General features: G+C 33.9%; 2 protein-coding genes across 3 annotated transcripts; both read left to right on the top strand.

Annotated features, from left to right (window-relative positions):
- Window positions 1-4,972: 4,972 nt before the first annotated feature.
- Window positions 4,973-10,144, top strand: LOC139855523 (3-phosphoshikimate 1-carboxyvinyltransferase 2). The gene is made up of 8 exons (XM_071844759.1): window positions 4,973-5,430; window positions 6,593-6,837; window positions 7,359-7,512; window positions 7,919-8,133; window positions 8,358-8,475; window positions 9,089-9,299; window positions 9,383-9,444; window positions 9,801-10,144. The coding sequence occupies exons 1-8, from the start codon at window positions 5,116-5,118 to the stop codon at window positions 10,017-10,019; spliced, it is 1,539 nt and encodes a 512-aa protein (XP_071700860.1). The 5' UTR covers window positions 4,973-5,115; the 3' UTR covers window positions 10,020-10,144.
- Window positions 10,145-13,594: 3,450 nt separating this feature from the next.
- Window positions 13,595-15,118, top strand: LOC139851777 (UDP-glucuronate 4-epimerase 3-like). 2 transcript variants are annotated; one of them, XM_071840939.1, is made up of 2 exons: window positions 13,595-13,736; window positions 13,809-15,118. In XM_071840939.1, the coding sequence occupies exons 1-2, from the start codon at window positions 13,595-13,597 to the stop codon at window positions 14,960-14,962; spliced, it is 1,296 nt and encodes a 431-aa protein (XP_071697040.1). In that variant the 3' UTR covers window positions 14,963-15,118. The 2 variants fall into 2 exon arrangements, with proteins under 2 accessions (XP_071697040.1, XP_071697039.1); XM_071840938.1 differs by having other exon boundaries at window positions 13,595-15,118.
- Window positions 15,119-15,311: the final 193 nt, after the last annotated feature.

Here is a 15,311-nt window from a genome sequence, read left to right as displayed (position 1 = left end):
TTTTAAAATTTATATATATAAGATATACATATAAATTCTTTAGAGGAATTGAGTTAATACTTCATAACTCATTGATACAATATACTCGTTGTTGACTCGTATTGATGTCCACGGTACTTTCTTGAACTGGCAGAGCTTGTGATGTGAGAGGCGATGTTGACAGCACTGACTGTGCTGGTGAGGCTAAGGGTACTGTTAATGTTGTTGGTAAAACAAGTCTAGCTTGTACCTTACGCACCATTCTTGTCAGGGTTTCTACTCTTCCTTCTATCATTTTGGTTCACTCATCTGATTTATGGTTAGGGCTAGAATAGATAATCTCTAAGATTATAGATTATATAATCGCCGTAGGATATTTCTCCGATGAAGTTATGAATCAATACTTCATCATTTATTGTTATTGGTACTCCTTGGTACCTATGGTGAGTATGATGTCGATATCCGAAGTACAGTTTTTTTTTTTTTAGATGTGATATTGAGGTGTGGGATGTGGATGTGGTTGTTGGTGGTGGTAATGATACTGTTGGTGTTGATGATGGTGGTACTGGTTATGCTGCTGGTGCTGCTGGTGGTGTTTGTAATCCTTGCACCATATTCTCCAAAGCCACTACCCGAGCGCGAAGCTCGTTGACTTCTTCTATTATACTGGGATGATTAGCGGTTCGGACAAGTGGATGAATAAGATTTAGAATATTGGATATTACGTAGTCGTTGAGAGCTGTTCTGGAAATGAGGGTGAAAATGGTGTTACGAACGGGTTCGCCGGTAAGTGCTTCAGGTTCTTCGCCAAGAGGTGAATGTGGTGGATGGAAGGGATCGCCTTCTTCTTGTCTCCAATGATTAAGTAGATTACGAACCCATCCCCAATTCATCCAGAATAGATGATGGCTAATTGGTTGATCCATTCCGGTTACGCTGCTTTCGGAGCTCGAATGGAAATCCATATCGGAATAGCTGTCGGAATCTAAGGAATTTGAACTAGATACAGGATCCATTTTGTGTAATCAAAGAAAAGATTTTTGGAATGAAATAGATTATAGGACTAATTTGGTACTCCTCAATACATAGTTTACATATGTATTTATAATACCAGAATCCCATAAATTACGGAGGATTTTACGGAAGATGTCAGGCAAAGTTTATTGTAATAGATATGCCAAGATATGAATTTTGTATATACTATCTATGCAATCAATGCAATAAGACGCGTTTAGACTTAAGATGATAGACAGGTAATTTCCGATAAGAAATGATAAGCAAAACTTTTGACATGCAGACACGGTCGAAGTCCAGACTTACGAATGTATCCTAACAACTATTAGTTAGACACACTAATGCAAGACCTGGTTCACTAGGACCAACGCTCTGATACCAACTGTGACGATCGCTCCAAATCCATATGGACGAACACGTCATTCATTGATTTCATTGCGAGGTATTTGACCTCTATATGATATGTTTTGTAAACATTGCATTCTTTTGAAAAGGCACACCATAAATGAATATTTAAATCAAAGGTTTTCGACATCTGATGATTTCTACATATAGACAATCACCGTAATATAATAGTTTACAATGATACTTTCGTTGACAATGCAGCCAAAATAAGATACATGGTGATGATTTGGTGAATGCAACGTTTCCTTGATAAATATGTCATGTAAGACTCCATGCACATAACTTGTCTAACATATAAGCAAACAGCGGAAGACTTCTAGAAACCTGAGAATAAACATGCTAACAAGTGTCAACACAAAGGTTGGTGAGTTCATAGTTTTAGTGTTTCGCATAATCTGTATATAAAGGTGGACCACAAGATTTCAGTTGTTTCATCCAGAAACGTTTATCAAAATATTCTACAAGATTGAGCACCCTGGTAACTAAACTTAACGTATATATAATTTGTACCCTTTGTATAATCATCTTAATAATACACGCAAACCAACGTGTACGCTTCTCAAATAGCATACGTCCGTTAAAAGGCTAGCGCTCTAGCTCAGACGGGGATATCAAGCCCTATGGATCCATATACTACTACACGCGCCCACCAGTTCTTATAACTGGAAGTTACTAGTTACCAAAGCTAAGGGATTTTCGGTTCAAACTCAGTGTAGAATTTAGTATGTACTTGTATCCATTGCGTATAAAATAAAGTGCATGTATTCTCAGCCCAAAAATATAGATTGCAAAAGCAATTAAAAAGGGAGCAAATGAAACTCACCTTAGAAGCACATAAAGTTGTTCATCGTAATGTGACCGAAACTCGGATTACCAAATAATCGTAGATCTCAACCTAGAGAACATATGTTGGTCAATAAATGTCTATCAAGCTAGGTCAGGTCATAGTGTATCACAATCCTAATGCTCGAGATCGACATACAATAGTTATCCACAGTCATTTCAAAAAGTCAATTTTGACAGTTGCTTTAACAAAATGAGACGTGTTTTATATAAGGATTCATTTATTCGACTGGTAATATTCAAAAATCCAATTTATTAATCTTACAAACAAGTTGTTTAAATATCAATTGCAGATTCAAGAGCAATTCCAATTAATGTCAATCATAATTCAGTTGATCATATCTTTTAATCCGTTCATCGAAACTATTCGATATCTAAATGAAAAGTTATTGATTTTTCGCCAGCTTTCCAAAAACATGTATATCATATATCTTTTACCAGTAATATATGTATTTAATTCATGATTCATAATAAACTGTTTAACGACGAAATTAAGCATACAAGCATGCATAAACATTTATACTCGAGCACTAGACATGGATACGCTATTAATATATAAAAGATAAGATATGAATGCTTACGTATCAATATTGAGATTCAATATTGCAGGAAAGTACGTAGACGCAACAGAGATGATAAACACTAGGTTTGACTTGCGAACAAAACCCTCGAACAATACCCATAACCTCCTTAGTAATAACCCATATTTTTCTTAGCTCTATCCCGCTCGAAAACTCATTTTGAAATTGTTTGGCCATAACCTCGTCGTAATATTTTATGTAAAATACTAATAATAACGGTAACGATATCTGATAATACTAATAATAATAAGATTAATATTATTAATCTTAATAATAATAATAATAATAATAATAATAATAATAATAATAATAATAATAATAATAATAATAATAATAATAATAATAATATAAATAATAATAATAATAATACAGAGATAGATAGAAAAGGAAATGAAAAACTGAAACGAACTCGTGCGAATTTATAGATGTGGCCAGATTTCAGACCCCATGCGATCGCATGGTTTTTGTGTATAATGGTCATGCGATCGCATGGCCTAGGATTCCAGCTCACATTTTCTTAACTTTTTGCTTGTCGACATGTTTTTATATAATATATATAATATATATAATATATTTAATTTAAATAATTAATTATATATTATATTAAATTCATGTGCATAGTTGATTAATAATTTTAGTTCCGATAAGTCATACGTCATCACTCGACTTATGTCCCGGTTCCGGTTTCTCGAACGCATTTTCGTACGCTTAGAAAACTTGCATTTTACGTTTCGTGTCACGTACCTTTGTCAAAATATAGCCTAAAATTATCCCTAAATTATATCACTCGAAATATATCTTAAACTTTCGAGTATTTTGGTCATTTACTTCTATAAATCATCGTCTCGTTATATACATATACATATATACATTTTCATTTTAAAATAGTGTTTTACTGTAGCAAAGTTACTGTAGCAAAGTTTTTTTACTGTAGCAAATAGTAATTTTCGAAAACACTGTAGCTTTTCGGGTACCGTAGCAATTCGAAAATACTGTAGCAAATTAGTGTTTTACTGGTTTATCTTAAACGTTTTAGTTAACTTATCTAAATATCAATCAGATAATCAAACCAATAAGGTTAATGCACAGTATCATTTTCATAACACTTTGTTACGTTTTCAAGTTATATTATATATATGTATCTATTTACATATAATTGTTCGCGAATCGTTGAGAAAAATCGAAGGGTATTTGAATAGTTTAAAATTTTGAGATTCAACTTCATAGACTTTGCTTATCGTGTCGGAAACGTTAAAGATTAAGTTTAAATTTGGTCAGAAATTTCCGGGTCATCACAGACCACCTACGTCAAAAATAACACAAGGACTCTGCTTGAAATATTTTGTAAAACACAGAGACCACTCAAGTAATTTTTGTAAAACACAGGGACAGCTCAAGTAATTTTTCGAGGTAAAATGACAAAACTGCCCTCATGTGCTTGGCACATGCTAATACTTAACGGTTGACATGGACGGACGTTTGGCAGAAGGACCGTCTACGTAACATTTGTAAATCAAAAGGACCAATCAAGTCAAAATAGAAATTCAGGAACTCCCGACGAAACATGATGTAAAACACAGGGACCATTAAGTAATTTTTTCTAATCGAAATTAATAACACAAACTTTGATTTTAACATATTACTCTATATACTAATCCACAAAGTTGCCTACTATTCACTAACTATTCACCGGTAGCGACACATTTTGCGCATGACTTGTACGTTGCGCATAGGGAAGCTGTACCCACAAGGAGTACTGCACTATTCATCTACAGTAAAAAAAAATTACATTGTTCCTGTCATTCTCCCTACAAATTTTACTAAAGGACTGCATAAAGACGTTGACCCGTTTTTTCTTTAACTAAATTTCTTCAAAAAATCAAAACGATAAAGACTTTTTCCCCTTTCTTTTTCCCTACAATTTTTTCTACACTTTCGCCAAACTCAATCACATTGCCCAAAAATATTTACAAAACGGCGCGTCAACTCGCGTCCCCAAACACTAGTTACATACTACTACGGGAGTACTCCGTAATTCCGTATCATTCATCTCATTTTTTGTATAATTATTACTGTTCATGAATAACAGAGTTTGGTATCGTTAATAAAAATAGTAAAATGAACCGAGTTAGGTAAGATGTGGTTGTTGGTATGATTAGGCAAAAGAATTGACAGTCTTCAAACAACCTACCCCCAACACAACCCACCTACCTACTCCCCAAAATCTGAATGCAAAGTCTGCATACCTACTGCGTGTTCTGCGTGCATTTTCACACACTTAGCAACAACAACAATGGCAACAACTCACGTTAACAACGTTGCCCATGCCAATTTCACTTCCAATCTTTCAAAATCACAAACCCCATGTTTAAAGTCATCATCTTTTTTATCTTTTGGATCAAAATTCCAAACCCCAGCTACTCAATTCTCTGTTTCATCAAATAAAAACCTATCTTTCACCGTTTCCGCCGTTGCCACGACGGAGAAACCGTCGACGGTACCGGAGGAAATTGTGTTGCAGCCCATTAAAGAAATCTCCGGCACCGTTAATTTGCCCGGATCCAAGTCTTTATCTAATCGGATTCTTCTTCTTGCGGCACTTTCTGAGGTAGTTTTTGATTTTTTTTATATTAGACCTTCTTTGACTTTTGAAAGTCAAAGGTTTTACTTTTTGAGTTCATGATTGATACGGATTTTGATCAAATAGTTTTGTAATTTGGTAACTAGATTAAATTCATAATAATGATGTACTAATTAGAAGATTTTAATGTGAATGTCATGAAAATGTATGTGGATTTTGTTGGATTAGAAAGTTAATTATTTCATTTTAAAGTCAAAATGCTGTTCTTTTCTTTTTTCGAACAGGGGAAGCTTTTGACGTTGTTATACACGGAGTATAACTCGAATACTTTGTATCAATTAGATCATTTGCTATATATAAGTGTGCCAGTGTGTCAAACATGAAACTGATATCATAAGAAAAACAAAGACTATTATTTATATCTTCTATTGATCACATATACTTGTTTCTAAATCAAGTATATGATTATACTGAGTATAGTGTAATACTTTTAGGGTATGTTAGGTAAGGACGTATATAGAACTTTTCTTTTTGGAGCTTGTAGCTTTTATGAAAAAACTCTTATCTAATAAAAAAACGTCGGTTGGTTAAATGAGTTTAAAGCTTTTAGACGGAGGGAAAAAGCTAGAAGCTACTAGACCTAGCGTTTTGAGAAAAATCTCCTTGCTTTTTCTCAGTTTACTATTTTCTTAACACCTCCGGCTACTCTACCAAACACTAAAATACATATAACCAGCTACCGGCTACTTTTACCAAACATACCCTTACTTTATCCTCTTCTGTTTGGGAATGTGCCTAATTGTAAGGTGGACTATGCTGGATTACCTTTTATGAAGCCTGTATACTATATTTAGCTGACTTATGAATGTATAGGATTCAGCAACTTTAACGTGCTACTAAGTTTGAGATGGGTTATGGGTATGATTCAATTATGTTGGATAGAAAGCCTAAGTATGTTAAGATAGACTACTAAGAAGGAATGCTTTTTTTTCTTTTTCTTTTCTTGTTGTTGTGTTTTTCATTTGTTATGACAGTTTGTGTCTGTTGATATAATATTAAGTCAACTATAAATTCAGGAATTATATAATATTATCCTTGCAAAATGCAATGCCTGTTAAGAAGCAAATTATTGAACCGTGTTCCAATTCTAGTGCACGATTTCATGCCCAATATCCAATTTATTTTTCAGGGAACAACTGTCGTTGACAACTTACTAAACAGTGATGATGTTCATTACATGCTTGGAGCTTTAAGAACGCTAGGGCTACGTGTTGAGGAAGATGGTGCAATTAAAAGGGCGGTTGTCGAAGGTTGTGGCGGTGTGTTTCCGGTGGGTAGAGATGCTAAGGAAGAAATTCAGCTTTTTCTTGGAAATGCAGGAACCGCTATGCGCCCATTGACTGCTGCAGTCACTGCTGCTGGTGGAAATTCAAGGTTATTATTATTTTAAATATTTGTTTTGTATTCAAGAATGTAGATGATATGTTTGAACATCATAAATAGATTAGGATGTAGATTTAATATTCCCACTGTCGAATGGAAAGTGCTACTTTTCTATCTTTGGGAAGTCTTGACATGGGTTGACCCGTCAACACTTGTTTGTATTGTTTTTTTATCTTATTCTAAATAATTAATGTATCAAATACAATGGAATGACTACTCTTTAGAAAATAATCATCCCGGTCTTTTAAAAAAAAAAAAAAAAAAAAAGGTGTAGAAGCTTGCTTTCATTTTCCGTTTTTGTATATATGGGTCGAAATTGCCCCCTCCACCTTTACCCAGTAACGATCTACCTATCTAAAACTATGCTGAAAATATAGAAATGTCTATTAGGTAGAGGGAACACCACAAATTAATTTTTTTCTGTTATATCTTCATCTTTAACCGCAAAATAGTATCCTTTATTTTTTAAAAACATCCTATTTTTCTGGTCACTAATGAAAAATTTTCTTCAGTTATGTATTAGATGGAGTTCCTCGAATGAGAGAGAGACCGATTGGTGACTTGGTCACGGGTCTTAAGCAGCTTGGTGCAGACGTCGACTGTTTTCTTGGGACAGACTGCCCACCCGTGCGTGTTGTTGGAGCTGGAGGCCTCCCTGGCGGAAAGGTACATTTTTTTCTTTTTCTTTTTTTATTATCCGAATATAATAAACATGTTTTGTATCTTAGTTGTTGTATTACATCACCATCTGAATGTCAAATCAATTGTAAAGGCTCTGCCATATCAGAAGTTGATGAAAGTTGGTCCTAAAATAAACGAAATTAAAATAAAATGTTTTGCAGTTATACTAAAGTAAGTAGATCTTCTAAAATGGAAATTGGCCTACAGTATGTTGCGATTGTTCCCATATACCAAAGTTAAATAAATAGACACATTGACTCTTGATAAGCCTTATAGTTATATAATGTCATTATGGTTAAGGTTATCTGATTTATTGAAAGATGCAAAGAGGCACGAATGAATATCTTGGCGTATATTTTATAACAATAAGTTTGTGTTTTGATGTTTACAGGTTAAGTTATCGGGATCTATTAGTAGTCAATACCTTACCGCTTTGCTTATGGCTTCTCCCCTTGCACTCGGAGACGTAGAGATTCAAATCATAGATAAACTCATTTCAATACCGTATGTCGAGATGACGTTGAAATTGATGGAACGTTTTGGTGTCTCGGTAGAACACAGTGACAGTTGGGACCGGTTTCATGTTCGAGGAGGTCAAAAGTACAAGTAAGTCTATTTTTATTACAAAGAACCAAGTTCTCTCGAGGTATAAATTTCTCATCATAACTCATAAGGGTTGTTTCGAGTTATATCTGTATATATAAGTCATTTGTAATTTGAAAAATGGACAAACTTACCCATTTTTACCTGTTACCCAACTCGTCTGACCCGCCCATTTTATTGTTCTTTATGTAGATCGATTTATGAATTTATGGGATTAATTTGTTCAGGTCGCCGGGAAATGCATATGTAGAAGGTGATGCATCAAGTGCGAGTTACTTCTTGGCTGGTGCAGCCATAACCGGTGGCACCATCACCGTTGAAGGCTGTGGAACAAGTAGTTTACAGGTGCACCACAATTTACTTATATTATTGCAACTAATTGAAGTTAAAAGTAAAGCAATTGTGGTAATGTTAAAAAAAAAATTATGATCACATCTTCCATTAAAAAAACAATTGGTCGTTATATTAGCTCAAAGCCTGGTTTTTTTTACCTCAAAAGTATGAGTTTGAGGTGACAATGAAAATTTTAACCCATTTACATATAAAAGGGTCAGTTCATAAATTTCTGATGATGGGGCATAACAGATAATTATATAAAGCTAACAAAAAATAAAATGGGTTGTGATAAATAATAGATTTTGTGATGTAAAAAAGTTTCAATACATTATATACCAAATTTGTAGATAATGACATAAATGTACTAATGGGTTTGTTGATCTAACATTTAGGTTATCACATATAAATGACCCAATTTGACCCGAATCCATTTTGATATGTTATCCAACTTGTCCGTTTTGCCACCCCTCATCAAAAGCTCAAATCTATCTTCTCTAACCAACTTTTAGTACTTTTTTTTAACAACACACACACACACACCCCTTTTTTGTCCACGGCGGGACTCGAACTCACAACCTCAAGGTTACATATATGCTCTGTTTTATTTTCTTTCAAAATATAGGGTGATGTGAAATTTGCTGAGGTTCTTGGACAAATGGGTGCGGAAGTAACATGGACCGAGAACTCTGTGACGGTTAAGGGCCCACCAAGGACTGCTTCCGGAAGGGGACATTTACGTGCAGTCGATGTGAACATGAACAAAATGCCTGATGTTGCCATGACTCTTGCTGTCGTTGCTCTTTATGCCGATGGTCCTACAGCCATCAGAGATGGTACGATGGACGCTCCTTTGATAACATCCAAACAACCCATCTAAATGCCGTTTTATACGGATGCTAACTTTGTTATGTTTCAGTTGCAAGCTGGAGAGTTAAAGAAACCGAAAGGATGATTGCCATTTGCACAGAACTCAGAAAGGTATAAAAATAAGCATATCCACATTTATCACTCGTTTCCAACCGTCATGGTTAAAGGTGCCAAAATGGTTGGGTCGGCTGGGTTGGTTTAACAAGAAAAAAGCTATATCTATTTTTTTTTAAAAAAATTGGAATAAATTACGATTGAATGTTTTATAAGACATACTAAAGTTAATCTCTTTCAGTATTAATCTCATAGGTTTAGGCTGTTTTATGCTCCAAAAGTACACACTATGTGCAATCCTCGACCTATTTTCTTTCTAAGTTGCTTTCTATTTTACCATTTGATTGACCCATTAGACTTATGTAAATGGGTCGAATTTGGCATTGACAATATCTGGGTTATAAACTTTTCAGTTAGGAGCGACAGTTGAAGAAGGACCCGACTACTGTATAATTACTCCTCCAAAGAAGTTAAACGTTACAGAAATAGACACGTACGATGATCATAGGATGGCTATGGCTTTCTCTCTCGCTGCTTGTGCTGATGTGCCTGTCACCATCAAAGATCCTTCGTGCACTCGTAAGACGTTTCCTGATTACTTTGAAGTTCTTCAGCGATTCGCCAAGCATTAATGCCTCCACTACGGGTTCGGATGGCTCATTATAGTGAAGCTTTATGTTGCATTTACCAAGGTGTAAAATATGTGATTTTGATGCATAATTAATCTTTATTGTTATGAATATGTATTTTTTGATAAGATTTTTGAGTGTAATATTGTGCAATTTCAGTTGAAGTTATTCCGTTAGCTTATCAGAATTTGTTTAAAGCAATATTGAATCAGCCTACGTAGCGGGCTAGACTCGCTTCACTACTCGGCTAGGCGGGTTGGGGAAATTATTGAACCAAAGTGTTTTGGTTCAGTTTAATCTTTGTTGTTATAGATATTTATTAAAGAGTTAGAGGTTAGGATCATTAAGTTGGCCAGCATGCTCTAACAAGCAGAGCTACACTCCCACTTCATAAAAATATGTAGCAGATTCTTTAGTACAGAAACGGAATTTAATTTATCGTACGTTTGAATTGTTCTTGCTACGTATACGTAGTATTTAAACCCTATCTTGTACTCCATTTGCTATCAAGCAAATCTTCATTTTTTATTTATCTTGTACACAAAACACATGTCAGTATATATATATATATATATATATATATATATATATAATGAATAATGATAACCAATAGGAACATGGGCATTTATGAATTCCAAGGTGCATGAACTTCAGAGATATTCTTTTATTCATATTTATAGAACTTAATTAATATTACTATTATTATACTAAATTTTATTTTATTTTATTTTATATATATATATATATATATATATATATATATATATATATATATATATATATATATATATATATATATATATATATATATATATATATATATATATATATATCATTCACCGTTTCAATTTAGTAGTCTTGGGTTAACTTTTTTTCATAATTCACATATTAACTAATAGACAAAAGTTATGAATAGTAACTAGGGATATTTTTGACTTTTCACCTTTTTTTTTTTAATTTTAACTAAATTTTATTTTACCAACAAAGCCCCACACACTTTTTTGAAAAATTCAAATCGACCCTCCAAACAGGGGGGTAAAGTGTCAAATAACCATTTTCATAAAAAAAAATCTTAAATAAACTCCACCCAAATATTCAATGGGTCATATCTTCTCGCTCGCAACGAGTTAAATTTTTCCGACACCATCGTTAAACTCGAAATAATTTTAGAACACAATGTCACTAGCTATACGCAAAACGGACGCTTTTTAAAAAACGCTAAATATTTGGGGTACTTTTCATACACGTTGATTTTGCGTTAAATTTTTAAAAGTCGACAATTCCATAGCGAAACGCGGAGATGCACATATATTGTTAATTTAAAATAACATTTAAATCTCTCACGGGTTATATCTTTTAGTTCGACTCGAGTTGCGCTTCAACGACATCATCGTTAGCCACAAAATAATTTTACTAAACGCAATAAAATACATTGAAAATCGAACCCCCGGCGCGAAGCGAGGGTTCGATAACTAGTTTTGACTATAAATAAAAAAAAATTATATAATACTTGATAAAAATTATAAATGAAATCATATAAAACTTGAATTATTCATATAAATTTCATTATGTATTATATAACACAAAAGAATATAACACAAAAGAATTATTTAAAATAAAAAAAGCCAACTCGTGATTATTAAATTGAGACGGAGACCGTCTATATTATATTCTATACTCCGTACTATATATTATATTATTATTATATATCATAATTATAAAATTATATTATTATATAATTGTAAAAAGAGAAGCCAATGTACATGTATTATTCAACTATTCAAGTATGAAGGCATGGGACATGGTGCCAAGATTTATAAACAGAGAACATGGATGCCGCGACTTGTGAGTTGTGACTCAGATTTCTCACATGCTTGCATCAATTTTGTGACTTTAATATTTTTTTTTATTTCAAACATTTTTATTAATATAATATAATTAAAATATTAACTTATGGTTGATAAAACATTAAAACCTATAAAAAGTGATACTTTGTACGAGTATTTATCTTGATCAAAAATTACGATTACATCTTTGTGATCTTTAAAAGTTTTTATTATTATTATTATTTTTAGTAGATCACGTATGAATGAAGAAGCTATATGGTATATCAAAACTAATACTCCGTAATTACGAGTAGAATATATCAAAATTATCTTATTTTTTGGTTTAGAAAAATGATACCTCATACTAGATGCATATATAATCATTGTGTTGTTGATTCACTTCAACTCACTCTTCTACCAAGTTGTCCCAAAAAAAATAAAAAAATAAAAATACATTACTATTTATATATGTTCTAAAATAAATGTATTTTAATTAAAATAATCCTAAAAAATAATTAAAGTTTTAATTCTACCATATTCATATAAGAAACTCAGTAAAATTTTTGTCGATTTCAACTTTTTTCTACTTTGTTTTAGACATTAATGATTTATAATGATTTTATAAGACCATTCTCAAATATGACATCCTTACTTCGTATGATAGGCCGCCACACTAACTTTTGCTCTCCATTCCTTCTCCACTTCCTCCCCATCACTCTCATTACTAACCATGACATATTTCCTCCTTATCACATACCCAACAAAATTAATTAAATAAATTAAGGTACACGTGTTTAAGTTATAGATACAAGTCCAACCTAACAAATTCTCTCTCTAACTCCGTCCTCCATTATATTGAAAAGGAAAATTTTGAAGGCTAGGTAAATGAGGGCGGTTGAGGGCAAGTCGAGTGTAAAAGAATGCCATTGGAACCCTTGAGGGTAAGGTGAAGAGCGAAGGTGAGGGCGAGACCGATGTAAATGGTTTTAAGTAAAAGACAAAATGGACGAATTTACTTAACTATCATAAACTAGAGAACTTTTGTTATGAACATTTTAATCCCGAAGAGATGAGTATTTTCCCACTTCATTATTCCCAAATAACATTTATCTAAACACCGATTTAAATTCGTTACTACCACTACTCGTGCCCACCAAGAAACAACCCTTATTATTAAATAAACCCCCACAAAAATCATGTGAAATTAAGCTGAAAATGAATCCCTGAAATCAAAAAGATCCTCTTTAACTGCTGAAACCCCAAAGTTTAATTTCTTTACTCCGTAATCCAGAAAACGACACCCTAATTTTACCCAAAATAAACCCATGACCAATTTCAAAAAGATATTCAATACTCTTTCCCTTTTTACACTACGTACGCCCTTTGACTTTCTTAAAATCCTTTTATGTCTGAGTCCACCCTAAAATCACCCTTTTCATACAAAATTCTTCAAATTTAGTCCACCTTCCTCACCACTCTAATCCAATCCCTAATCATATTTTTTCTGCAATCTCCGTAAAACCAAAAAGATAAAACCCACACACTCAAAAACCTTCATATCCACCCCAAAAATCACAAAAATCCAAAATACACATGCAAAAAGTTTTGATCGTTCTATTTTCATACCAAAAAAGAAGAAAAACCCACCATTAAATCATCAAAATAAGAGGTGGGCTGTGTTCATTTCTTCAAGATTCCATTTTTTCTTCTTCAAGATTCCATTTTTTCTTCAAGATTTCTTTCAAGAAGAATATGAATCAAATGGATGATGATGATAATAGCCCATCAACACCTGGTAAATTCAAAATGGATAAAACCCCTTATTTTCTTCATAAGTTCAGACCACATTACATTTCATTCGCAAAACTCACTTTTTGGTCCTTTGTTTTCTTGGGTTTAATGTTAGTCTTCTTCTTCAAAACACCACCATCATCATCATCATCATACACATCATCACATACATCAGCATCATCATCATACCCATCATCATTATCATCAGATCGTTCTCGTAGATCATTAAAAACACGTTCTTGGGGCGGACTCGCTTGGGAAAAACGCGTCAGATCTTCAGCCCGGATCCGAACCCGAAATGGGTTTTCCGTTTTAGTCACCGGAGCAGCCGGGTTTGTCGGAACCCACGTCAGCGTTGCGTTAAAACGCCGTGGTGACGGCGTTTTGGGTCTTGATAACTTCAACGACTATTATGATCCGTCACTAAAAAGAGCTCGTCAATTGTTACAAGAAAGAAGTGGAATTTACATTGTTGAAGGTGACATAAACGACGTCGCATTACTTGAAAAACTATTCGAATTAGTCCCTTTTACTCACGTGATGCATTTAGCAGCACAAGCTGGTGTTCGTTACGCTATGCAAAACCCTAGTTCTTATATTCACAGTAACATTGCTGGATTTGTTAATCTTTTAGAAATTTGTAAAAATGCAAACCCTCAACCCGCAATTGTTTGGGCTTCTTCGAGTTCAGTTTACGGGTTAAATACAAAAGTACCCTTTTCGGAAAAAGACCGAACCGATCAGCCCGCGAGTCTTTACGCTGCTACGAAAAAAGCAGGCGAAGAAATCGCGCATACTTATAATCATATTTACGGGCTGTCGCTAACAGGCTTAAGATTTTTTACGGTTTACGGGCCGTGGGGTAGGCCCGATATGGCGTACTTTTTCTTCACTAGAGATATTTTGAAAGGGAAACCGATACCGATTTTTGAAGCTGCGAATCACGGGACAGTAGCACGTGATTTTACTTACATTGATGATATCGTAAAGGGTTGTTTAGGGGCGTTGGATACCGCGGAAAAAAGCACGGGTAGTGGTGGGAAAAAGCGTGGGCCCGCTCAGTTACGGGTTTTAAATTTGGGCAACACGTCACCCGTGCCCGTTTCTGAGCTTGTTCGGATTTTGGAAAGATTGTTGAAAGTTGAGGCGAAACGAATGGTGATGAAGTTGCCTAGAAATGGGGATGTTCAGTTTACGCACGCGAATATTAGTTTAGCGAGAAGGGAATTCGGGTATAAACCGAGTACTGATTTGCAAACTGGTTTGAAGAAGTTTGTTAGATGGTATATTAGTTACTACGGGTCAGGAAAGAGGAAGGATCCGTTGTGAAGAAAGATGGATTCTTTATACAAAAATTGTGGCATTTTACTAATTCTTGTTGAGTTTGATGGTTCACATTGATTGTTTTTGTGATACGATATAATGTTTGTTAACTGATTACTGATAATCTTGTTATTGAGGTTAGAAAAAGAAGATATTGTTTTGATTCGGGAGATTTTTTATGTTTACTAAAAATGGAAAGTTTGAAGCATATGTTTGTAGTTTATTGTTGTAGAATTTGAGAAAAAGTGACCCAATTCTTTTAAAAGATCGGATGCAATCTTAGTTTGTGTTAAACTATTAGAAAATTATGCTACTATTGTCATGGTTAAGCAAGATCGCTAAGCAAAATCTTTGG

Source organism: Rutidosis leptorrhynchoides, chromosome 6 (genome assembly GCF_046630445.1).
Source record: "Rutidosis leptorrhynchoides isolate AG116_Rl617_1_P2 chromosome 6, CSIRO_AGI_Rlap_v1, whole genome shotgun sequence".
Classification (NCBI taxonomy): Eukaryota; Viridiplantae; Streptophyta; class Magnoliopsida; order Asterales; family Asteraceae; genus Rutidosis; species Rutidosis leptorrhynchoides.
Note: the sequence above shows the minus strand (reverse complement) of the source record. Positions and strands in the feature narration are given on the sequence as shown.